The sequence below is a fragment of the Myiozetetes cayanensis genome, unplaced genomic scaffold (assembly GCF_022539395.1).
Source record: "Myiozetetes cayanensis isolate MyiCay16 unplaced genomic scaffold, myiCay2020 scf4, whole genome shotgun sequence".
NCBI lineage: Eukaryota > Metazoa > Chordata > Aves > Passeriformes > Tyrannidae > Myiozetetes > Myiozetetes cayanensis.
This window is the reverse complement of record NW_026087631.1, coordinates 50763217-50789240: the sequence shown is the minus strand read 5'-3', so window position 1 is coordinate 50789240 and position 26024 is coordinate 50763217. Positions and strand designations below refer to the sequence as shown.

The window sequence follows — 26024 nt, the reverse complement described above, 5'->3', positions numbered from 1 at the left end:
TATGGGGATGTGATGTAAAACAGGTATAAAATCCTGAGGCCTGAAGGATCAGTAAAAATATTTAAGTAGGAAGGTAAAAAGTGTTTGGCAATACCATTTTTACCCACTCATTCCAAATTGTCAGTCACAACAACAACCACTAACTCAGCTGCTGCTCAGGGGAATTACCTCACCAGAGGATTCCCAGCTCAGGAGGAAAGGAAAGGGAAGGGAAGGGAAGGCAGTGTAGCAAGGCTAAGCATATCCTGCACAGCATGTGGATAAAAATGGCTTTTGAGGTTATGCTGCTACCACTAGATAACCTTCACAGTGATGAATATTCAATAACCTGTCTGTTCCTCGCTTATGCCATCAGGAAGAAAATGGACATATACAAATGTAACAGACAACACAAAAACAGCAGAGTGTAATTGAGTAAAGATGTGTAGCAATGAATTGTCTTCTACAGAGTAGTATAATACCAGCTATTTCCTCTTTAGCATTCTTATTAGGTTACACATGCAATTTAGATGTAAAAATCCTTAAAACCCATACATATTCTCATTCCCCCTCAATGTTATCTTACATTTCTAATATTCTCCTCACTCATTCACTATTTTTTACCTATTTGTTTTGGTTGCAAATAAAATAAGGCACCTCCAGGTACAGGACTTGGAACATCTTATGTTCAAAACCAAACAAAAAAAAAAAGGGGAAAGAAAAAGCATGACAGGTAAAAACCAAGTTATATAAATCAGATTCACTCAGACAAATTGGAGTTATATACAAAACAGAATAACATACACCAACTTCTAAATTGCCTATCATTTATTACTGTAATTTGGATTTTTCATTTACAAGAACACAAAGTAATTCTTCCCAAATGCTAGCAGTTCTTAGATCTTTATATTAAATACTTATGCAAAATGTAGAATTGAGACCTCTATTACCAAGAATATTCTGATACAGATGATAGCCATAAGAAAAAGGATGCAACAGAAAACCTGTGGTAAACTTCCCAGTCTGCAAAGTTCTGCATCAAAGAATGAATTCAGGAAGACAGAGCAAGCAATACAGAAATGCCAAGAGACCTTCATGGATTTACAAATACTTCATATAAACAAATTTTCAAATAGCTTTATTCAGAGTAGCCTTTCTGCTCTATTAAACATAGCAAACAGCTGCCAGATTTATTCAGACAAATAATCAACAACCATAAAAGTAAAATGGCAGAAGAAAAAGGAATTTTGGCAACAACTCCACAGAGGACCACAGCTATTCTCCAAGTACACTTCTTCTATGTGCTCATGGTTCTGTATGGCCAGTCAGGAGGAAAAAAAGCCCTCAGTCACAGCAAAGCATACAAAAACTCTACCAAAATATCACAAAGTAGGCAAATATAAAAACAGGGAGGGATGAAGCATTGTAACCCGCCTTCTTTTCACTACAATCTCAGCTGCAGTTTTTAGAAGGGAACAGTTGAAAATAAATGCGCCACAGCCTCGTTCAGTCACTCACCTTGGTTTGCTGAGCAGGTATAAAGCAGAGAGGCAGGCTTTAGCCAGCAAAGGGTAAGAATAGCAAATAAGTATCAATTGGTTATAAAAAACAAAGCACAATTCTAAGTTTTCACTGCAGACATAAGCTTAACTGTAAATCATCTGGGCAATATTTAAACTATTTTCTTAATAACTCAAAAATACAAAAGCAAGAAATGCTCAACAGCAGTAACTAATAATTCATAACATTACTCATTGGTGTTCTTGACTGTTTGATGGATATACTGAGTTTCTGAGCCTTACACAGCAATGAGATACGATCCCATGGGTATATTCTCATCTCAATGTGAAGAGATTTACACATGTAAATCCTCATACATTGAGATAGATGAGTAAACACTACTAGATTTAAATGCATCCAAAGTGTAACCATTTATATTTTAAAATATCCAAGAATCATATCCAAATTAAGGGCAGCAGTATTGACTATTCCATTTAGCACATGGTCAAACCTAAGTACAATTTTCTCTAACTATTTTGCATAAAATATTCAACAAAAGCTCTTATGGAGGTTTTTGTTTGGACTAGCATCAGAAACTTACATTCTTTGAAGACACAATATCAGAAGAATGCAGAAGTATAAAAACCATGTCACCTTTCCAAAACAGTATTCCAACAAGAATATTTTTTTTTAAATGAAGCATTTGAAAGTGAAAATATTAAAATACTTTTCAAAGTACCTGAGGAACAGGTACACTAATAGTATTTAAAATCAGCCTTGGAATAAAGACAAGTAAAAATGGACACAATACCAACGTATATTTGGTTTATTTGCTTGAGCTGGCATTCCAATTTTCTGCTTTACTGTTGGTAGGAAAGACATTCACACTTCATGATAGGAAGCCAAAACATTTTCAGCCAAAAAACTGTTCCAGGGTAAAGGGTGGACTTTGTGCTTTTAAAGGCCCACTGAAAAGCTGTCAAATTTCACTGCACATCCTTTTTAAGATATTTTTAAACTGCTTATTAGTATCAGAGTGACTAACACAAACACCTACAACTGGAAGCACTTGCTGTACGCTTGGAAAATGAAAGGTACACAGTCACCTTCCCAAATACATTTAGTGAAGCTGCTGAAATACTTCTCACCTTGCTCCTTCTTAAAGTCCTTCTCTGACATAGTGACAGGTAAGAGTAGTTCTCCAACAGGAGGCTGAATGCTAACATTGAAATGATCCTCCTTTGTGCTAGGAAAAGAGAAATTACACAGAATCAACCAAGTGCTACAACATGGATTAATATATACATATCAGCTCCAAATTTTATATGGAATCTTTAAAAAGTGTAAGAACTACCTGAATGATTCCTACCTCATTAATCTGAAAGCCTTCTACCTTCTTACATTAGTAAAGCTGATCCATTTTCTCCAGTACAAATGTAGTGTTAACTATACGTAGTAATATGCATGGCGTTGTATTTCTGAAAATATTTCTTACTCATATCAACGTTTAGGTGTAAATTACAACACATCCCACTCAAATTGAGTGCTTGCAAAGGACAAATTATTGTGCATTTTTACAAATTGTTTGGAAGAACTGTTGTTCACACATCCTGTCATCAGTAACAGCTGTCCCAGAAACAGGCCCAAACATACGAAAGATACAATTTCAGACCAAAGAATGATTATTATCCAGAAAAAACACAAACATGACAAACAATAAATATGGTAGTAAAAAAGAAATAGCTTCGATAACTTTAATTTTTGCAACATTTTGTATATTTAAACAAAACCACACAGCATAGTGGCTGATACAAATGCACACTGGAAAATTGCAGAACTTGCAGCTGCTTTCTTAATGGCAGTGTTGGAAAAATACCTTCACTAGAAACACACTACTATCAAATGCTATAGATTCCTCCTTAAGAAATAAATGTCATACTGTGAACTTGCTCTTCCTATCCATTCACTTCTCTAAGTTTCCTACTATTTTGTCTTAGATTTCCTCAAGGTTACAGAAACTCAAGATACATTCACTCTGCTATGTTTCATTGCCTACCTATACCATAAGGGATTTGCCTAGCAATTCAGGATCAGTACATCCAGTCAGAATCTCTGCTAATGCTTTGAGGCCTGAGAAATTTTTAGAAAAGAATCCTTTTTTTTTACTGATGTACCAAATAGCCAATACACCTTGATTGTTGATACGCCTCAAATATCTTATTTCAATATAGCAATGCAATCATTAGAATGGAAAATATGTTTCATCAATTAACATCCATGGTATTACCTAAAACCCATGTTACTAATTTTTTATAACTCTGTAACTTCAAAATTCTGAAAAAAGATAGACTGATGAAAAAAACCCCACAGGAGTAGATTAATAACATAGAAAACATATGTGTCTCCCTCCTGAAGATGTTAAAATAAGCCACCTGAAAAAGCATTTTACAGCCCTATTACTCAAAATTGTAATATTTACTGTAATTACCCATTTTCAAAAGCAAATGCTTAGAACCTAGTACAGTCTTACTTTCTAACTTCTGATGTGTTATAATCATGCTTATGGATGCAATCTCAAGTATGGGTTATTCAAAAAAACCGCAGCATTGATGCTAACTTTTTTCAGAACTGCTATTTTGTTAACATACATTCTTTCCCTTACAAAGAATCATTTATGAAATGCTGCTTTTAAAAGCTAAAAAATCTTCTTTCCCCCCCCCCAACATTACTTCAAATACCATCCATCCCTAAAGTAATTTTTATAATAAAACACCAGGAATTGTTTGACTGGCTGGTCTGTTTAAGTGCACTGCGAAATAAGTTTGTTTTGTTTTGTTTGGTTTTTTAAAAATTTTTCCTTTGAAAGGTGATTAAGAACTCAATCAACTTAAGAGTTGATGGAAGGGTCTTTAATGAACTGTCTCATTAATTTTTTGCTGTTTATATCTACTAGTTGGACTACAAGTCTAATGCTTTTTATAATATCTTCATTGGCACTGTTCAACTGATCATTCAACCAATGTTATGTTTCATATTTAATCAAGATGTGCACTACGTAATTCAGTAGGAAACAGATACACTGTCTTATATACAATTATTCATATCTTTCATTGACTGGACATAAACTTGTACAATTGTACATAAACTTATCGATTATTAGATTGCTTTAAAATACTTATAATATTTTCACAATAACAAGGAATAAAAGCATGAGCATAGCTTGGGTTTTATAGGACTGTAACTGCTCAAGAGGACCACTTGACACCTCTGCTGTTAACAAACATTCCACTTCCCTTTTCTCTAGTGAATAAATTGCTAGTATATATTTTTTGATAAACCATGAACTCATCACAGCCTACAAACAGAAATTCTGATTGCTTAGTGTTCTTCAAACCACTTCGTTCTTAATTTCACTTTAGTCAGCACCTGGTTTACTTTGTATTACTTTAATTCTAATGTACTTCTGTAAATTTCTTCTTCAGCTAGAGAAAATCATTTTTCCTTACAGATTCTCTTTATCAGACACTTCACAGGCTAAGTATACAGCTCTTGTTTATTGATTTGCATCTCTTTTATTACATCTTTATCTATTAGAGAGCTCATAATATCTAATTTAACAAAAGTAATTCATAATTCTACAGAACCACAGAAGATTCAGAAGGGTCATTACGAAATCACCTGGTCCTACCTCCTGCTCAAGCCAGAGTCACCTTAGTTGACATTGCTCAGGGTCTTGTTCATTTGAACTCTGAGGATCTCCAAAGGTGGAGATTTCATCAGACATTTAATGGACAAGTTTAATAATGAGTTTTGCAACAATTTCCTGCAATACCTAGTAACCTAAATTCCAGTGTATTTAACTTATTTGTTTGTAATTTTAATAATATTATTAGTATAAATAATGCTTAAACAAAAAAATGCAGAGGTGACTCGAAGTTTGAAAATTAACAATTAAGAATCTGCTGCTCGTTCAAGTTGTACTGAAACACCTCTCAGGTGGTGTTGCTCTAACTTTCCTGGAAGATCAAGCTGAAGAAGCCTACTGGGGGGAAAAAAAAAACCAAACCAACAAAAAACCACCAAAACAAAACAAAACCCAAATGAAATGCAACTGTTTTGTGTTTTCAGATTTCAAAAATTAAAGACTAAATTTTCTGGTATTAGAAAGTGCAACTGGTAAATTACAGCCTTAGTGGAACAAGAATGTTTAATGAGAAGTACTCAGAAGGAAGTTCTAAAAGAATCAAACACTTGGGGGTGTCCAAGAACAGTACCTTGCCACTAGTTTGCAAGATCTGTTTTGTATTTAATTATGAACTTGGGGGCAAATAATGTTAGACATCATTACTCTTACTTATGCCTCAAAAACTGTTAAACTGTACATATTGTATTTTTAAAAGGATTACATCACTTTCCTGATTCAATTTCAAGGGTCATATGAATTTATCTTCTGATGCACCCAATTAAGACGAACAGATGAGAGACAACAATGCTTCCACAGGACCATAAGGAGACTTACTAGCTCCATGGTAAATGACACTGCAGGACTAATATTCAACCCTTTAGAAGATGTGTAGTTTTAAGTTTTCTTTAGATGGCTGCAGTGGGACAAGCTAGCATCTGCCGTTTGAAACTAGAGGTTATTCCCTCTCTTGTCTCTCTTTTTTAAAAAAAAAATAATTGGCTCCAAAGGGTTCCTGGGAAAGAAGTTCTCTGCCACAATATAAGACTTAAGGACAATGATGGCAAAATCTTTTTTAAAACTAATGCAAATAATACTAGCACTTTTGAATGAGTTTTTTTAATTCACAGTAGTAGTGTTTAAAGTCTCAATTTCCGAGGCTTCTAATAAATTATTACTCTAATAGGAGACTGGGGAAGATTCTTCTTGCTCTTTATATTATCCTTTTTTGTTTCAATTCCAGTCACTGCTTGTCCCAGAATACACTTATCCCAAACCAGTTTACAATTTTTGTCTTGTATTCAAAGTATCTCCAAAAATAATAAAAAAAGAATGGAAAAGGAAAACAAAAGATGGAATAGAGAAGTCTAAGAGACTTTGTTCATAGTTTTGCTGAGGAAAGGACAGCATCTGGCTTTTACGAGAAAAAAGGCGAAAGCAATAAAACAAATGAGAGCAGTTGTCCATGTCCTGCCTTGTTTTTCCTAGGTCAGTTATCTATCTCAGTATAACAGTCTTCTGGAATAGGGTCAACTGACTGCTTTAGAGTAATGAAATAAAGAGAAAAGTACCACATTTCTTGTCCTATCTATAAACAACTTGGTGATCTGCTGACAAAGCACTAGGGAAGAAAACAGCATGAAACATGTGAAAATGCAAGTGACAGTGTTGTGAAGACAGTCCTCCATCTCTAACATTAGCTTTTAACATATTCCACATCATATTCTGTGGGGGAGCCCAGATGGTTCTGGGCTCTCTGTAAGCTGAAATACCGAAGATGGAACGTCTACACCTGGCAGAGGTTCAGCCATGGACAAAAAGGACTGTAACACAGAATGGGTTTCCTGTCAAGAATGCTGACCTATTGTGTTCAGACATGTGTGGTTGTATGTCCAGTCATGAGTTATTATGTTAGTAGTAAAGCAATGGTGCGTGTACATGTGTCACCTAGAACTGTATAAAGTAGCTGCACTGTTGTAATAAAGTTGCTGGTATCCTGAAGCCATGTCGTGTCCTGCCTCGACCCGCGACAATATTCCACTACGTAATTTTAATCAGATGCTTTTGTGCAAGCATCTATACCTGAATGCATGCTTGCACTCAATGGAAATACTGACTGCTACACAACTGATCCTCTTCATTTACTCCACTTTGCAGGTAGGAGTTCTGCTTGATGAGATTCTACAGCAACACAGAGTGAAGTAAGGGAATTTCATGTTGCAAAAAACCTCCTTCTGGGAAAAAAAAATTAGAGCAAAATCTTTTACAATAAGATAGAACCTGCAGAGAGCAGACTGAACAAGGTTTTCAAATTTCATTCATGGGATTTAGTTAATTTAAGAAAATGCTACATTCTTCCTGCTACACCAACCTTTTCTGGAGTAATCAACAAAATGTTTTCTTTATATAGTCCAAGGCAGATGAAGGAACAGACAGTTTCCTTTTCTATCAGCATAACAACAGCAAAAGAGTATGTACAGCGTCCTAGCCCTTCTAATGAACTGGAACATAGGAAATGCCAATATAAGGTAGCCAGCTTGTGTTTGTAAAAACCTCTACCATGTATCACACTCTTTTCCATACCTAATTATTCTCAAAAAGAATGGAAGTCATAGAAGTTGCTGCTTTCATTCCGTTTCCCTTTCTTCTTGAGTGCTCTGATTGTATTCTTTGCATTTAAATCCAGAGAAAACCAGCCAAAGAGATGCCTTGCATGGACCCTTCTCCTACGCCAAGTGGTTTCAAAGAAAGCTAAACACCACCATACATACTATTCAAAAGAACAAGAAAAAGAACAGAAAAGAACAGGTTCTCCAGAAACTATTCTTTCATGGTTTTGGGAACAGCTAAGAGTTTATAAAGAGGGGATGAAAAGAATAGGGAAGAAGAGGTAAAGATAAACTTTCTTCTTCAGCTTTCAATGTTGTAAAAAGGAGGTCTCCCCTTCACTTTTCCTTATTCATCAGATACCTACAAGAAACTGGAGATTTGCCTACTGTGTTTTACAAAGGTAGACAGGAATTCATAATGCTAAATACACGTACACAAAACAGGATAATGGTATGTATATGCTGTAACCCTCTGTGTTTCTATAATCTTCCTTGTCTTTTTTTCTCAAGGGATTAAAATATCTTCATTCCAAGGATCCATGGCCAAATTCTGAGATGGCAAAGCCCCAAAATCTTTGTTCAGATATCTTAGAGAACTGGTAAGTGGTGAGAAAGACTTGAGAATATCTGAAAAGTAGAGACACGCAAGACAATAAAGATAGTGTAAGAGACAGTGGTAGGATTGTTAAGGTAGTTCAAGGATTCAAGAGAAAACACACTGATGTGGAAATCTTTAAAATCTAACAAGGACAAAAAAAGTAATTCCACAGTCAGGGGAGTACTGCAGTTAGTCTGTTGCATCAAGGATACATTCCAACATTTGCTCAACTGCTCAACTTGCTCAACTACTCAGCCTTTGTCTACCTGCTTACCTAAGGCTGACGTCTCTTACTGGGATGGTGAATATACTAAAATTTAACTTGGAACCCAAAAAGACAGAGTAACACTCAAAAAATCTTTTAAAAGACCAAGTTCCTCCATTTATTCCTCTTCAACTTTCTTCTTGAGAGGCATTATCATGCAGAACACCAGTGTGGCTGAAATAGTCTACCTCTGCAAGGAAGTGGCACAAGAAAAATAGCAATGAAGAGATACTCTCCTTACAAGTACATAGCGTGAACATTATAACACACATTCTAAATAAATGCATTAAGCACAGTTTTCAAGTTAAGGGGTTTCACTTCTTTTTAATTAGGTATGTGATCTTGGTAAGCTTTGCTTAACAAAAACAGTATTTGTGAGGGAGGTCTTTCAAAGCTCAGCCCTTCAAACCTGTCTATAATGCAGTTTCTCCTTCATTGTCCTTAAATTTGTACAACAAATTGAGAAAAAGATCTAAATATTTTATGGTTCTTGTTAGGTTTTTTCTTTATACAGTTTGTATTTATCAAACCAATAGTACCACAGCACATCCCCAAGCAAAAAGGCAGTGTTTGCTATGCAAAACACACAGTCCATGATTGGCATCTAAGACCAATTGATCTACCCATTACCACTACGTCCCTACCCCCACAGGTTTTACTACAAAGCTATTGATTTAAACACTGCTGATCGGTTTCCATTTTCTGATTTTGGGCAGGCCAATTAAGAAAGTGAGTAATTGTGATTACACCACTTCAGGATCAATTACATTTGATGCAAGATAAACTGTTCCTCTTAGAACAACATAAAGAAAATTATTATGATCAGGAACACTTTACTGCTGAACATGCTTCTAAAAAAAACGCAAAATAACTGACAATGTCTTTCATAAGGATATGTTGGTAGGATATACAGGAATATCAACATATTTTGCACAGTATTTCAACTATATTTTGACAAACTTACAGAAGTCATTCCTTCTTCTGGATAAAAGTTTTTTAAGAAGTATGACAAATTAAAAAGGCTGCATCTGAGTTATCTAAGACATTGTTCCCAAAACATATGTTTTCAAATAGCAAGTTTAATACAAAGAACATTTTACCTACTAGTATACTATTTTCTAAGAACTAGTGACAAAGAAACAAGGCCCTATCAATTAGCAAAGGAACAAAGTAAGTGATTCCTATTCTTAATTTAATTTTAAACTTAGCTTTAGCGCTTTGTCATTGGACTCACATTGTCTAAATCATTAAAATGAATACACCACTGAGGTCTGAGGCAAATCTATTTACAGTGACGTTACTCATAGTCTGGTTGGTGTTCAGGAATATTGATCTGTCTTGTTTGTCTAATAGGAAAATAATAAACAATTACGAGGCAATGTTGGAGAAAGTAATCAGTTTTTATATATCACTAATACAGCAGACCTCCCAAAACATAAAGGTGATGATCTGCATAAAATCAATGTGTTATGCTACATTGCTTATCCTCATCACTGCGAAGATTGTTAAATAAATGGTGTAAGTTAGAAATCAAATCATTGGTACACTGAAAATACGTACTTGAAAAAAAAATCTGCTCTATTTAAAAAAGACTGTTTCTGTTTGATAAACTGAGAATATTCTTTTTTTAAAAACTCAAATATATTTAGGGAAAGAGAGCCTATAATTTTTAAGCAATTTTGAAATTCCATAGAAGGGAACTTCCTTCCCAAACAAATCTAGCATCAGACAACAGTCCAAAGCTGTTTCCAAATTCCAGCAAACAGCATACATGACCAGCTATGACAATGTGAGGCACATGCTGCAGACACCTTGCTGGAGGTAAAAATAGGTGTAAAATGACTACGTAGGAGTATCCATTGTACAGGGAAAGGTTTGAGAAACGGAAAGAAAAAATTCAATAGTAAAACCTTCTTGCTCCTAGAACAAGTAATCTTATTTTAGCAGTACTTTTAGAGTCACTAGGGTACATCTCTACGATTAATATTTTCATGCTATCTTTAATAACATGTAAATTGCACAAGTTGTCCTTAGTAGAAGTACCCTGAAATTGCTACAGTACTTAAAAACAGTGTACAGAACTTTCTCAAAGGGTTTCTCTTAAACTCGATTGCAGCAACGTGAATGTCTCTTCAGTATCTTTTTTTTGGTACAGAATACTGAAAACAGTGATTCTTGCCACAAAACATGTAAAAATCCCATTATTTCAAAACGTGTAAATAAAAAAAAAGACATGCAGATCTATATGCTGCTTTTGCACAGTTTCAAAGACTACATAAAAGCAGCTCTGAAAGAAGGTTTCCCCCTTCCATTCTTTCCCAGTGTTTGGACACCGCTACTATAAATTTACCCTGGTTTCAAATGCTAGTTTATAACAAAATTCTCTCTGGGTGAACAGGTTCCCTGTTATCCTAGAATGCAGAAGGAACTCATACAAAGGAGGACCTTGAATGCGCCAATAAAAAGCACAAAAAACAAAAATCAAGAATGTAAGACAAAATCTAGTTGGCCAGCCAGTTACTTGTTTTCATTCTCTCTAAATGAATGAATCTACAATATGAGCAATAAACTCTTTAGGTCAGCAAGTTTTGGGGTTGGTTTCATGCAGTCAAGTTACACAGATCACAAACAGCCATAATAAGGACTTGAGGTAGCAAAATTGCTCACACTAAGTGCTTTTTTGACTTGAAATTTCTTACAAGGAAGAACACACACAAAACACTACAGCAGAATACTCAGACCTAACTACTCCTTGTTGTTAATAAGAAGAATCCCAAGAAGAGCAGAACAAAAAAGTAAAGCTGAAGAACAGAGAAGTAATTCTAAATCAGAAGAAGACTTTATGTTTCTGTTTAATATCATTTACATCAAAGAGAAAAACTAGGTCCCCCAAACACAACATGTCAAAGAGTTTTTGAGTGTAAACACATGATTTCAAACCCTCAAAGATTTGGGCTTACTATCAAATCTGTGTTTTGAGACACAAGTGCTAAAAAGAATTTAAATGTTGAAGAAAACAGTTCTTCTAATAGTAAAACTGAACACTAATCATGTATTATTTTTCTAAGAACATGTTGGATATACATCATGTTGTGAGTTTTGTTTAATTCTCTAAATATTTAATGAATAGAGTCTGTTACTGGCAAGTAAACTTGCAATAAACACTACTTTTGCCTTCCAAGAGGCCTTCCAAAAATTACCCTCCCCCTACCAAGAACTCACCATAACTGGAAACTGGCTGTCTGAGTAGAATCACAGAAGTCAATACCCACTGTAACGGTAGTGGATCCTCCAGGTTCAAGGCACTCTAAATGAAGAGATTTGTAACAGGTAAAGCATCCGTGTAAGGCAACAGAAGACCCCAGATGCAAATACTCAAACTTCACACAAAAACAACACATAAAAAGCTCCATAAGAAAAGAATCAATAGTTGTTGTTTTATTTCAAGTAGGTATCACCCAAATGTCACACTTGCACATCTTGGATCCCCTCTCCCTGTTACGATGCCTTGGATCCTCCCTCCCACAGTTAGTGCACATGAAATGTTGCCATTTCAATCTTACATCTCTATCAACAAAACAAGGATTTGTATTAGGTAACTGAAGAAAATATTTTACAGAAAAAAACATATTGAAGTTACATCCTTTTAACTGTATACAGATCCAGCACTGAGATTTTCAATAACACCAGTTTGCAGATTTAGTTCGTAAATAGGAAAACACAACAACTATTATTAACATTTGCATTAATACACACTGTAGTGGAAAATGAGCTGAACTTAAACTATTTCACAATTACTGTGGTTTACTAATCTCTTAATATTCCAATTGCATTAGTTGGAAAGGAGAAGAAAAATTATAAACACAAAATGGAAGATAGATCATTCTGTGCTATACAAGCAGTATATATATATTGTCAGTTATCAAGAGATATTATCATTCTTAGCTTCTTGACTAAATCACTACACTATTTCCTTAATGTTGTAAAGACAAAGCTTTCTTTAAAAGCTTTTTGCTTTAAGCTCTAAGTAGAAATATTAAAAACAAGCACCTAAGCAAAGTTTGACTTCTCAAGATTACAACAAAGAAAAGCTAAAAGCACAGTTAAAAGAGAGGAATTCAAATAAAAAGACTTGGACAGGCAGAAAAATGTCCAATTTCCAGACTATTCACGATGTATCTGATGTTTTTCAGGAACTGAAAAGTAGGCAACTGCTCCATGACAAAAGGAAACAAAATTTCATATCAAGATTAAGTTTGGAAAAATAGGGAAACATAGAGTTGATGCAGTTAGGCAGAGTCTAAACTAATGCTAGGGTATGAATGAATGAAAAACAAAGTATTCCAAGGAGTCTGTGTAAAGCATTGAAAGATTACAGGCTCCAGCTCAAATTCAGAATAAACTTTACCAAAGTCTTTGAGCTTAATGTTTTCAAAGGGGGTTTCAAAGGCAATTAGCCAACATGAAAAAGTTCTGCAGGGGGACTTGGGTGAAATAATTTGGACCATTTCTACTGGAAAAATCAGGACAGTTGCTAACAGTAATTGCAGTGACTGAGGCAAAACTAGGTTTATACTCCAGTAGGAATACCTGTCTACGCTGACACTCCTGTTGGTTCTGGTGGGCAAATTACAGGATGTGTTTTCCAAATGTTGGAAACATAAACCATAATAAGAACAACGTATATGACCTTTGTTCTAGATAAAGTGACAAAGAATACAGAAAATTTGCATTCAAGTAAGAAAAGTAACATTTTTTTAAAGAACTACGGATGATGTATAGCTTTGTTTTTCCTCCACGGTTTTTATGTGAAACAAGTGAATGCTACTTTTAATTGATGTTATTGTGGGTACAGTACTTCTTGATCCAATTTACAGTGTTACTATATTTCTACTTGTAAGCCTTTGTGCTTTATTTCTTTAAATGTTTTAAAGGGAGGGATATACAATAAAGGTAATAGTCAAAACTAACTTGAATTCAGAACTCTGAGCCGGACTTCTTATCTTGAGGAATAAACATAAAGTTCACTTAAACAAAGACTAATACAGTTCCTAAAAGTAACTGTCTTGATAAAATATATCATTACCAAAATAGAAACAGTTCCATAATTTGAACTCTGAAATGAACTGTAGCATTGGACAATTGTTTTTGTAGTTTTTTGGCATCAATATATATAAACTTTACACTGTTAAAAAAAAATAAGTATTTTAATAGCACAGAGGCATTTAATACCAACAGTCTTAACTACTTAAAGAATATTCTGTACTTCACTGCTGTGGTTTAAAAATTTGTTCCCATATTCTTCTAACATGATACAGATTCACATAATAATGTAGTTCATTGAAGGAGAAGAAATGTGTCTAAAGAAATAGGAGATTGTGTCAAAAAGGAGCACGTCTGTCCTTTCCATCTGTATTATGAAATCGACATTTTTGTTCCTTCTGACTACACCACAGTGTCCTAAAAAAACAGAAAGTAGGTTGTGTGCACAGATACTGCTCTTGAATAAAAGATGCTATGATCTGTGTTCTTTCTCAGGTTTTATACTCTTTCCCACTAAATAGAAGTGTAGCAAAAAACCTTTGCAATCAGATGGTAGAAACTGAAACAATTTAGGTTTGGGCTGACTGCAGCATTGCTTTCTATCCAGTCTAGGCAGACACACTTTGTGGAAGTATGGTAGATGTAAGTTAACTAAAAGATACGCTCCCACTCTGCCATAAGCTCACAAGAAACAAAATGACAATGCTCTGAGTCACCAATACACATCACATCTACAAATATACTTAAAGCTTGGTAAGAAACAATTGTGAATATATAGATATCCATTCTTAACAGTATCCCATTCTAGACTAAGGTTGTAAGAGAATCAAAGTTTGTAGGTATGCAGAAAAATTTTATTGTATCAGCTGGAAGAGTTGTAATATAATTGATATTTAAATAAGCAGGTAAGTTTTCAGGCATGGAAGTTCTGACCTAAGGAATTCTTTTCAAAGTCAAAGGGAACACTGAATTAAATCTGTGTTAAAATCAGACTACCTAAGAAAAGACAGTTGCATGAGAGTGTTTATGTATAGCTACATACACACACACACACATACATTATGAATATAAGTATGGCTATGCAAAAACACTTTCCTCTATTTGAAATGTTAAGAGTCTGTATTTTTAAAGATAGGATATTACCTATTGGATTAAACTCATGCATCCTCATGCCTGGAGGTAATTTCTTCTCCTCAATGTGAATATTCTCTATCTTCTGATCAGTTGTATTTGTTACTGTCACTTGCACAGGTACCATATGATCCCCAAAAAGGCCTGGCTGTCTTGAAAAGTGATAATGAGCTGCTAATCCTTTTCCACTCATTCGATGAAGCAGTTCATATGTTTTTGTTGGTACAGAGACTTGAGTAGTGACCTGTTTAAGTACAAAACAAGAGTTGGCAAATGTTGAAAGTGAAGAACAAATAAAATAACAATTAAATATTGCACTTATCACTCAGCTAGAACACCTGCATTCAAGTTGGAATTTTAGTGAACCAGAAACATGTAAGGACATATTCAAATACATTAAAAAATTGGAGTAATAGATATCAGATAACAGAGGCCAACATTTCTGGTGCTGAGACAAAGCAGTTTCAACTTTGTTGTTATCTGTCTCACTCTCCATTATAGTATTTTTTCATTTTTTTTAACTATAGTTATCTATTTAAAATCAGGTTTTTTAACAGTTACAGTTAGAATAGTCATGGTTTTTTTCCAGCAAGAAACATTCTATGCATCAGAACTCCAGGGTGATCCCAAACCCACTGCGTAATGTGAAAGTGTAGTGAGAAATTGTCTTCTGCTCCTGTCCTTAAAACCACAAAAAAAATGTTGCCTAATAATTACACTGGTGAAAAAGTAAAAATACAGTGATAAAGAGCAGAAGGATGCTGCCACTTTTAAACAGTCCTGCCACTAAGAGCAGTAAGAGAAATCTCAAGGATGTTTGGGTCCACTCTATCCTGCAGAAATAGCATGAAAAAAGACATGCAGTGTGCAAACGTTCTCAAATACTACTGACAAGGAGATCTTGTAATCAGGAGCTCAAAAGTAAAACACTAAGGCATATGCAGAAATCTGCATAAAAGTGAATCTGAATTCTTTAAACAAGTTTTAAGGAAAGGTTAGGGAATTACATGAAACTAACACCAAACAAGCAGAACGCAGAATTTGAAAAAAGCCAAATGCTCAGCACAAAAATCCCATTTGTCTGGTCAATACTCTATGAGCTACTGAACTTGACAGTAGATCTGTTAGATACATCTGTTTATGTTTCTGCTGATGAGTGTCCCTCTTGTCTTGCCCTATCCACAACCCTGAATGTGTAACTAAGTGAAAGAGACAACTGCAGGTAGCAGGCTGTTCAAAACTCCAAGTAGCTAAGCAAGGAGAACAAGCTTTCATCTTGCCTTCTCTACAAAACACTTGCAGGGCTGCTACATTTTGTTGACCGACACATTTAACACAGAGGAGCTCATCTAAAGGTTTAGGGAACACTTTCAGTAATAGAATAATAATAGGAGATGCAGTAAGAGCTCAGATTTAAACCCATAAAGTATTACAGAAATGGGAGGGCATCTGGAAAACTTATGGTTGCAAAGTATCCTGTTGAAAAACTTGGACGTTAGCAAGCACGTAACAAACTTGATCTTCATCTCTGAGCACAAGTTTCTGAACAGGAAAGCCAGGCTAATAATATCCATCACCTCAAATAAGTATCTGTGAAGGCCAACTAATAAATGCTTAACAGTGTGAGTATGACATTGACGAAAGCTGAGGAAAACTACATGAGGAACTGATTGCATGGGTTTTCAGAGGCGGCTCTGGGAGATGCATTAGGTTTCACACACATCATACTGAATGAAAAATAAATAATGAAGGAAAAAAAGCAGAAAGGATTCCCATCCCCTCAAAAGTCAACCACTATGTGACTGTAATTAGAACAACACATGCAAGATGTGACCACACAAATACCTCTGTAAAACCTTCCACATTAGATTTCACTTTCAACTTTTTATGTAGTTGTTTCTTTCTTTAATATACAAAAACTCTGGTATCAGTTTTTCTAGAAACAAATTAATTATCTACCAGTAGTCTTAAGTGTGAAGACTAAGGGCAGTTTCAAATCATCTCTGAACTGAGGAAACTCCACACTACCAAACTTTGAATATGTACCATTTGTTAATACTTTTAAAATAAATTGGTGAAGTTCAGTCATTTTCTTCACCTCATAAAGATAATACAATGTTCTCAGGGAACATTTTTAACTTTCCCATATGGTCAGAAGAAAATACAGTTGTTTACCATAGAATACATACTATAAATTTCTGCACCTCTTCAAATAATAATAGCAATACCACTCCAAGAATATAGGCACCATATTTTTGAAACTGAGTCAATTTTTTCAGTCCAATTCCTGATCCCTGATAAGCATGGAAACATCTAATATGTTTATCCAAGAACACAGTTCAGTGAAATTTTACATAATCCACAACAACCAGGTATCTTTTTACTCCAAAGCCATTTTTCATGGATAAATATATGATAAAATTAGGGTTACTTTACCTTTAAATTATATTTATAAAACAATAACCTATTTGACATCACATGACTAGATTTACAGCCAATGCAAAATGTATGAAAAACTATAATTTGTATGGCCCTTCATAGTTACTCAAAACATCTTTGAATACAAGAACCAAATTTTCGCAGATTAATACTCTGCTTAGTTTTCTAGAAATAACTGACAAGGTCAAAATCTCAAAAAAACAACTGAGTTGTTCAGAAATAAGCAATGAAATGCTTTGAATAATAAATATCTTATTGTTACACACAAAGAGACAATAAGAGTAAGAGGTTATTAACCCATCAAATTAGCACATCACTTAAACCATTGCTCAAATAATGAACAAAACTGAAGTTTTAAGATGTAATTTATTTTTAAGCTTAAGCTTAGTCTTTACTTTTAATATTCATTTGAATGGGACATGAATATAGAACTGTTATTTCATGAAATGGCTCACCCATTTTACATTAACAATCTTAGGATATATGTTTAACTCATGTTAACACAAGTATTTTGAAGTACACTAGCTTCTCTGTACTAATTTACAGTTGGTTTTATTAGCACTATTTATTAATAGGAATGAAAACATAAAAAGTCAGTAGTCCAGTCAAGTCTAGTCAGAAGTCCAACATGTAGATAATCACATACTCATTAAGGTTAGAAAATATCTCTAAAATCAGGGTCCAACTGTCAACCCAGCATTCCCATCTTCCCCACAAAACCAAGCTTCCAGGTGTCACATTCACAGGCTTTCTGAAGACTTTCAAAAATGGTGATTTCACCAGTTCCTTGGGCAGCCTATTCTAATGCTTGATAATTCTTTTAGTGAAATTTCCTAATACCCAACCTAAGCCTCCCCTGGGGCAACTTGAGGCCATTTCCTCTTGTCTGATCATTCACCTGGGAGAAGACTGAACCCCATCCGGCTACAACCTCCTTTCAGGTAGTTGTAGAGAGTAGTAAGGTCCCCCCACGACCTTCCTTTTCTCCAGGATAAACACCACCACCTCCATCAGCCATTCCTCATAGGACTTACTCTCTAGACCCTTCATCAGCTCTGTTGCCCTTCTCTGGACACACTCTAGCACCTCAATGTCCTTCTTGTACTGAGGAGCCCACAGCTGGATACAGAATTCAGTGTGGCCTTACCAGTGCTGAGTACAGAGGGACAATCACTGCCCTGGTCCTTCTGGCCACACTGTTTCTGATACAAACCAGGATTCCACTGGTGGCCTGGGCACACTGCTGGCTCATGTTCAGCTGCTTTAAACAGCAACACCAGGTCTTTTTCCTCTAGGCAGTTTTCCAGCCACTCTTGCCTCAGCCAGTAGCACTGCCTGGGGTTGTTGTGACCCAAGGGCAGGACCTGGCACTGGGCCTTGTTGAATCTCATACCATTGGCCTCAGCCTTTTGGACCTTCACCTTTCACTAATCTGTGCTGGCTGGGCCTGACCCCCTGACTGTCCTTCACATGCCGTGTGATGGTATTTGGGATGAGATGTTCCAAAATGCATACACGAACAGAAAAATTCTTTACTGTACTTAATTTAACACTGATTCCAGTTTTACTGAACCCTCTCTGTGATTTTTAGAAATTTTAATCTATGTCCCCTTCAGCGTTACTTCTTGTTTCAGTCACAATTTCACTCCTGAGCCCGTTCACTTCCATTTTCAGTATTATACTACACATAGCAACAGAAACATAAAGGACAGTCAGAATACTGACATGATGTTTAAGCCATCTTTCCTCCCATAGAACATTAATTTTCACTTCCATTTAATGTGGCAGTACTGGAAATAAATAAAATGTATATATGTTGAAGAAATTTAATTCTGGAAAACGAGTTCTCAAACTCTCTACTTGCTAGCAAGGGTTTTAAGCTGACAAGGCTGATATGACTGCAATGTGGTGTATTTAACAGTTGCATCGGTCTAGCAAACAGAGTTTTTTAATTCTAACATTTTTGATGTACAGAGTTGTGATACTTAGAGAAACCCATAGGGCAGATACCTGCAATCACTGTGGGGTTAAAATAATACTACACGGAGTTAACAGAACAAGAAGCATCTACTAACCAGGAGATAATCTCCTAGAAATCTTGCACATACGCATATGTTTAAATTATAGAAATAGTTTGTGTACCTTTGGATGGTTTATGAAAATAACCAATCAATTCTGTAGACACAACATTATTTCTAAAGGAAATCTATGTGACTCATGATGCCTGCAGAAACACAGAGACAAACCACACATATTTTATCAGTTTATTACAGTAAGCAAATAAGCGTGGAATGAGAGTGCACATAACTGTCTACTTAACGCTTACTGAAACATTTATAAGAGCTGTTATCTTCCTAATAACAGACAGACAGTGTGCAATTTTAGAGAGGAGAAAAGCTTCATATTTTTTAACACTTCACTAAAAAGTAACTGAAGAGTGTAAAATGAAAAATACTCTGTGCAGTTAGCTGGTAATGGACCATATTATCAACTCAAGTTAGATTTATAGGATACAAACTAGTCACTAATAGTTATTTTATGACATAGCGTGTCTGCTTTTTTGGGTGAAGATTATTAAGATTAAACTTGCAAAACTTTTTTTATAAAGCTGTTTAGAAAGACAGTAAAAAACATTAAAATACTGACTGCCCTCCCACCCCATTCTGACTGAAAGCCAAGTGTAGGGACTCCACAGTGTTATCGTATGGTAATGCTATCTTGGTACTAGTCAGACTGGCCACTGTTAGAACTACACATGTTGAAAGGCAGTCCATCACCCTAAAAGAAGCTGCAAGTATTTTTAAACTATTGCATATGTAAGGACAAGTACAACATTACGATTTTGTTTTAAAAGTCCCCCACTCATTAATCATGTAAAGGGAGAAGTCTAAGATCACTGATAGGAGTTCTGACTTTCTCTATCACAACAGAGTTGACTAGTTACAAACCACTGAATCCTTTCAGAATGAACATGCTTCTTTTTGCCAGCTCAGTAAGTCCTTATTAATTAATCTTACATTGATACAAAAAATATTTTCCATAATTATTTAAAATTAAAAGCACTACAGGGTTTATTAAACCTACTACAGAAAACAGAGGCAGACATACTTCCTGTACAAAGTACTGTAGAATCATCACAGAATCACAGAATGGTGTGAGCTGGGACTTTAAAGAGGCATTGTTATTGTTATTATTATTAAGCACAAAATTATGTCTGCTTTCTTTTGTATTTGTTCCTCAGCTTAATAATGCTGCAATAATAAACACACATTAAGTTTTGACCCTGATTAAATGTATATATTTTTGGATAAAAAACATATTCTTGGAAAAAAAATTTGTTTTCAAGAATGATGACAATTATAATTCTACTACTCTAATTTACATTCTGTTAAAGCTGTGGAGTAAATAATTTTATCTAGGTAACCCTTCTACTGCCCTCCTACTGGAATTATCCCTGACATAATCCAAGAATTACCTACTGAGCTGTGAGAGCTATATGCTCTCTCACACTTATGGTAAGACTATGCTCCAGTAACTCTGAAACAGCTAAGGGGAGAAGGGCTATCATGTAACCCAGCCACATTTACATGATCTTTCAACTGAAGCTGTGAGAGCAAGTTAAATATAATTTTATAGTATTAGGAGGAAGATGGAAAACCAGGAAAACAAAGAAAAGACAACTACTGGCAGGAAACAGTATTTTCACAATATTTTAATTACCAGTTACGTATTACTCACAGTCATAACACAGCTCTTACAAAAACAATTAATAATTAATAAAAAGATATAAAAACTCCCAAACAAATAATGTCAACATCCTAGTCTGCATTATTTCAGGAGCTGTTGGAAAGCCCAACATTACAGCATACTTAAGTCATACTAATATGGACTGCCAGAGTAATGACAGAATCCCTCTGGTAGGGGGCAGAGAAACCAAACAAGCAAGCAAGCTAACTCCTATTTTCTGCAATCTAAGAAAAGCAACAGGATACCTTCATTCAATTTGGGCTAATTCATCTAGACACACAGACACTCAAGGACATCATGTCAAATTCTGGAAAACACTTTCCACCAAAGGCACATTTAACGGTTCTGCATCTTCTAAAAGCCATGTCTGCTAGGAAGCCCTTCAATTTCTAATGCATCCTAACTCTCTTGTTTTTTGCATTGCCATCCACTTTTAGGCTCTACACTTCCCTAAATAATTAATGATATTAATGGTCACATATTAATGATCATATCTTTAAACCACTAGTGTTTTCAGACAATTTCAGACATTATAAAGTAAGTTCCAAAAATTTTTACTCTAAGTTTTTAGATTAATACTTTTGACAATAAAAACTTGCAAGAAAACTAAAACAAACAAACAAAACACCACCACCACCACAACCCACAAAGTACAAAACACAAAAAAACCAAAACCAAAGCCACCCAAATAACTTCCACTGATTTTTAAATGAGATGATTTTCAAACAAATGATCACTATCAACAAAAGTCTCCCTCTGTAAGACTGCCAAAATTAATCCTTTTCTCTGCCCTTTTTTTTTACTCTAATATTTGTATGGTCTCAAATCATCCCTTCAAAAAGAATCATATGTTAAAGTAATCACAGAATTACAGAATCACAGAATGGTTTGGATTAACAAAGACCTTAAAGATCAACTATTTCCAATCACACCTGCTGTGGAAAGGGACACCTTCAACTACAAAAGGTTGCTCAGAACTCCATCCAACAGGTCAATGTTCTTCCTGTTCTGGGAACCCCAGAGCTGGATGCAGTGCTCCAGGTGGGGTCTCACCAGAGCAGAGTAGAAGGGCAGAATCCCCTCCCTTGACCTGCTGCCCACACTGCTTTTGATGCAGCCCAGGATACAATTGGCTTTCTGGGCTGTGAGTGCAAATTGCTGGATCTTGTCCAGCCTCTCCTCCACCAGCACCTCCGAGTCCTTCTCAGCAGGGCTGCTCTCCATCTGTTCATCCCCCAGCCTGCACCGATACCAGGACAGCTCTGACCCAGGTGCAGCACCTTTCACTTGGTCTTACTAAACCTCATAAGATTCCCATGGTCCCTCTCCTAGAGCTTGTCCAGGTCCCTGTGGATGGCATCCCATCCTTCAGGTGTGTCAGCTGCTCCATTCAGTTTGGTGTCATCGGCAAATTTGCTGAGGGTGCACTTGATCCCTCCATGTCATTCCTGAAGATATTAAAGAACACTGGTCCCCGTAGGGACCCCCGAGGGACAGCACTTGTCACTGATGCATGTTGGGACTCTGAGACGTTGGCCACTACCCTCTGGATGTGACCATTCAACCACTTTCTTATCCATCAAACAGTCCACTCATCAAATCCATCTCTCCCATTTAGAGACAAGGGTGTTGTGGGGGACCGTGTCAAAGGCTTTAGAGAAGTCCAGACAAATGACATCTGTAGCCCTTCCCTTGTCCCCTGATGTCGTCACTCCATCCTAGAACGCCACTAAGCTGGTCAGGCAGGACTTGCCCTTGGTGAAGCTGTGCTGGCTGTCTTGTTTGTCCCTGCCCTAGCACAGCTTCCAGGAAGATCTGTTCCACGACCTTCCCAGGAAAAGAGGTGAGGCTGACAGGCTGGTAGTTTCCAGGGTCCTCCTTTCTACCCTCTTTGAAGATGGGTACAATGTTTCCTTTTTTCCAGTTACCTGGGACTTCCCTGACTGCCATGACATTTCAAATATCATGGAGAGTGGTTTGGCAACTACATCAGCCAATTCCTTCAGGGATGCACCTCACTGGGTCCTAAAGGCTTATGTGCCTTCCAGTTCCTCAAGTGGTTATGAATCTGATCTTCTCTTACAGCCGGGAGGGACTTTGCTCCCCCTGTCCCCATCCTCCTGACCGTTCACCACAGCAGTGTGGAAAGAGAGGTCACAATTGCAGACTCAGGCAAAAAGTTGGTGAGTTCAGTCTTTCTCCTCTATTATTACCTGTTCATCAGTCTTGTTTATCAGGTTGGTACACCTTCTTTGAGCTTCCTTTTCTGATTAACCTACCTGTAGAAGCCCTTCCTGTTATTTGTTGCATCTCCTGCCAGGTTCAGTTCCAGTTTTGCCTTGACCCTCCTCACCCCATCCCTAAACAACTGTACTTCATCTCTATACTCTTTGTAGGTCACCTGTCCTTGTCTCCAAGATTTACTATCATTTTGTCCTATGTATGCTCCTAAAAGGAAAAAAGCAGGTGGTCTGGTGGTTGATGCATGTGTGAGACTTTCACCAAGCAGCATGATTAGGTGTTTCAAGGAAGAGGCATTCTCCCAGTATATAAACAAGTAATTTACTTCAATTTAGTGATTCAGTCCTTCCACTGACCACCTCACTCAAAAGACTGAGGACTGCCTTGGGGACATGGTTTAGTGGTAGACTTGGCAGCGTTAGGTTTGCACTTAGACTCAATGATCTTTTTCAACCTCAATGATTCTTTGATTCTATGATTATCTGAAGTAGTTTAGCAGTTAGAAAAACCAAGTAAGGTGTCAGCCTCACCTTGCATCCTAATTATGAATTTGAAATAGTGGACGTTGTTGAGAGGGATTAATATAGATTTTGGCATTGAGTCTACATGACTTCAAAGAAGTTCCTACAAATGATTTCTAGTATATTATTTTGATTTTTGGCAAACAGCCAGTACTTTAGAGACCTCTAAAGTGAAAACATACTGAACCTGACTGGCTATAATGTATAATTTTGCAGTTACAATTACACTATAACAACTCATGCATATTGCTTTCTTCCAACAGAAGTGCCTAGCTCAAATTTTTCCCCAGAGAAAGACATCATGTGTCAGGGTAAGTGTATAATATAAGTTGAAACACTTCTACACAGTATCACCTACAAGGCAAAACAAACTCATCCTATAATACACCATATTTGAAATCTAGTAGAGGTATTTATGAATGTCAAATGTAAATTACATCTTTGCCAGATTCATAAATGATATTTGAATCTTGTTCACTATACTGTTGTTGAAGAATGCAACATGTTATTTTGGCTTCATCAGGATGATCTTAAAGCACTTTTTTTAAAATCTATCAACATGATCTTTGCTCACCTGCAAGGACAAAAGCCTGAAATAAGCACTGAACTCACTGCACACAAACATCTGCATCAGGACTTCCTCAATGCAGAAGAATCTCTGCATGTCCAAGAATACCTCTCTTAAACATGATAGTGACATGGCAATTTTCTCCAACTTTTATGTAATTGTACACATAATATTTTAACCTGAACAAATCCATATTCCCTAGGTTGCAAGAATTACAGCTGACCTGAGACCATGCTAACGTCGTTTTTCTGTGTTTTGTTTTCCTTAAGCTTGATTTTTCATCCTTAAAAAGAAAAAAAAAACCATCTGCTACAGTTAATGGTCTGTTAAGCAACAAAGAGATTTATTTATAACCAGTTACCTTCAGTTTCTTTGATTAAACTCAAAAGCACACTTCTATTTTTTTGATTCAGAAACAAAATTTGTGGCATTAAATGACACACAAGGACACTCCTTTTCACACTCTTAAGAAGAAACACCTCTCAATCCCAACCACACACTACTCAGAGCAAAGTAAGCAACAATATGCACAGCACATCACAAGCAAAAAACTTCACCCTACGGATATGTCTAATAAAGGCTCCACTATACAGACACAGACTTTGAATGTATGCATGCTGCTTTACACAGAAGCTGTGACCATACTTAAGGCCCTCAGCTGATTACTGAGGGCAAATTAAGTAGGTAACTTTTTCTCATCTGCTTTCCAAATTATCTTGGTATTAGTAATGTAGAGTATTACTGCTACTTCTTTTAAAGTCTGCCACAGATTGTCAGCCTACTGAGCACAAATGCAGCAGCAGGAAGACTGTGACAATGACCATTTATTGATACTTAGTCCATTTTAAAGCAACACTTAATACACAAATGTATGTCATAGTATTTGAAAATCTATGATTTATATAGAAAGCAATAGTAGTTACAATTTATGATTTGTGTAGTAAGCATATGTTCTATTGCTGCTGGAGTTACAAAGGTCCTTCAGTGTAAACAGTAGAATGATTTTCATACATTTCTTCATGAAAACATTTCAAACTAATAAAAGCAAAAAAATTGTACACAAACCTTCTTTTGCATCAATGAATTCCTAAATTCCATTATACAATTAAAAGCTCTATTTTACAGTTCTTATATATGTATCTTTCTACCATTCTTCTGGCATCTTCAAATCAAGAACACAGATGCTAGGGACTAGAAATGCTAAGTGACACTATATGCAGCCCTATGAAGATGGAAACATTTCTTATCCCAAATGAATGGAAGTTAAAGATGAAAACTTTTATCAACTGCACAGAAACCAGTATTAATTCAGGAATATTCTAGAACTGCTTTTTTAGTCTTAATATGTCAAGGCCCTGTTTACCAAGTCATTGAGAAAAAAGCATGCAAAAATAAGGTCAGAAAGCCTGGACTAAACTGAGCATCTCTCTGATCATACAGTATTTAATCACAGCATTGTTTAACAACCTTTTAAAGAGTTTTCTGCCTCTCCAATATCCTCTAAAGTCTATGGCACAAAAGGACTGAAAACATTTCCAAATTATTCTGATTTGAGAAAGCAATGGCACATTACTTACCAACCTTTCAAAAACAAAGTTTGGAGGCAGGTAATGGAGATATCCCCTTCCTGCAACTGTTAGCAAGAACTTTTAGAGAACATTAAAATGCATGTGTATTGACATAATTTAAAAGATTTCAAGT

General features: G+C 35.9%; 1 protein-coding gene across 4 annotated transcripts in view; it reads right to left on the bottom strand.

Moving 5' to 3' along the window:
* AP3B1 (adaptor related protein complex 3 subunit beta 1) overlaps positions 1 to 26024 on the bottom strand; it is a 150426-nt gene that overhangs the window by 16164 nt on the left and 108238 nt on the right. For 3 of the 4 annotated variants that reach the window (XM_050328755.1, XM_050328753.1, XM_050328754.1), the window contains exons 23-25: positions 14820 to 15051; positions 11856 to 11940; positions 2628 to 2725 (exon numbers count right to left, since the gene is read on the bottom strand). In XM_050328755.1, coding sequence (XP_050184712.1) covers positions 2628 to 2725; positions 11856 to 11940; positions 14820 to 15051 — 415 coding nt within the window. Of the gene's footprint in view, positions 1 to 1497; positions 1535 to 2627; positions 2726 to 11855; positions 11941 to 14819; positions 15052 to 26024 lie in introns of all 4 variants that reach the window. The other variant, XR_007630479.1, reaches the window with a different exon arrangement.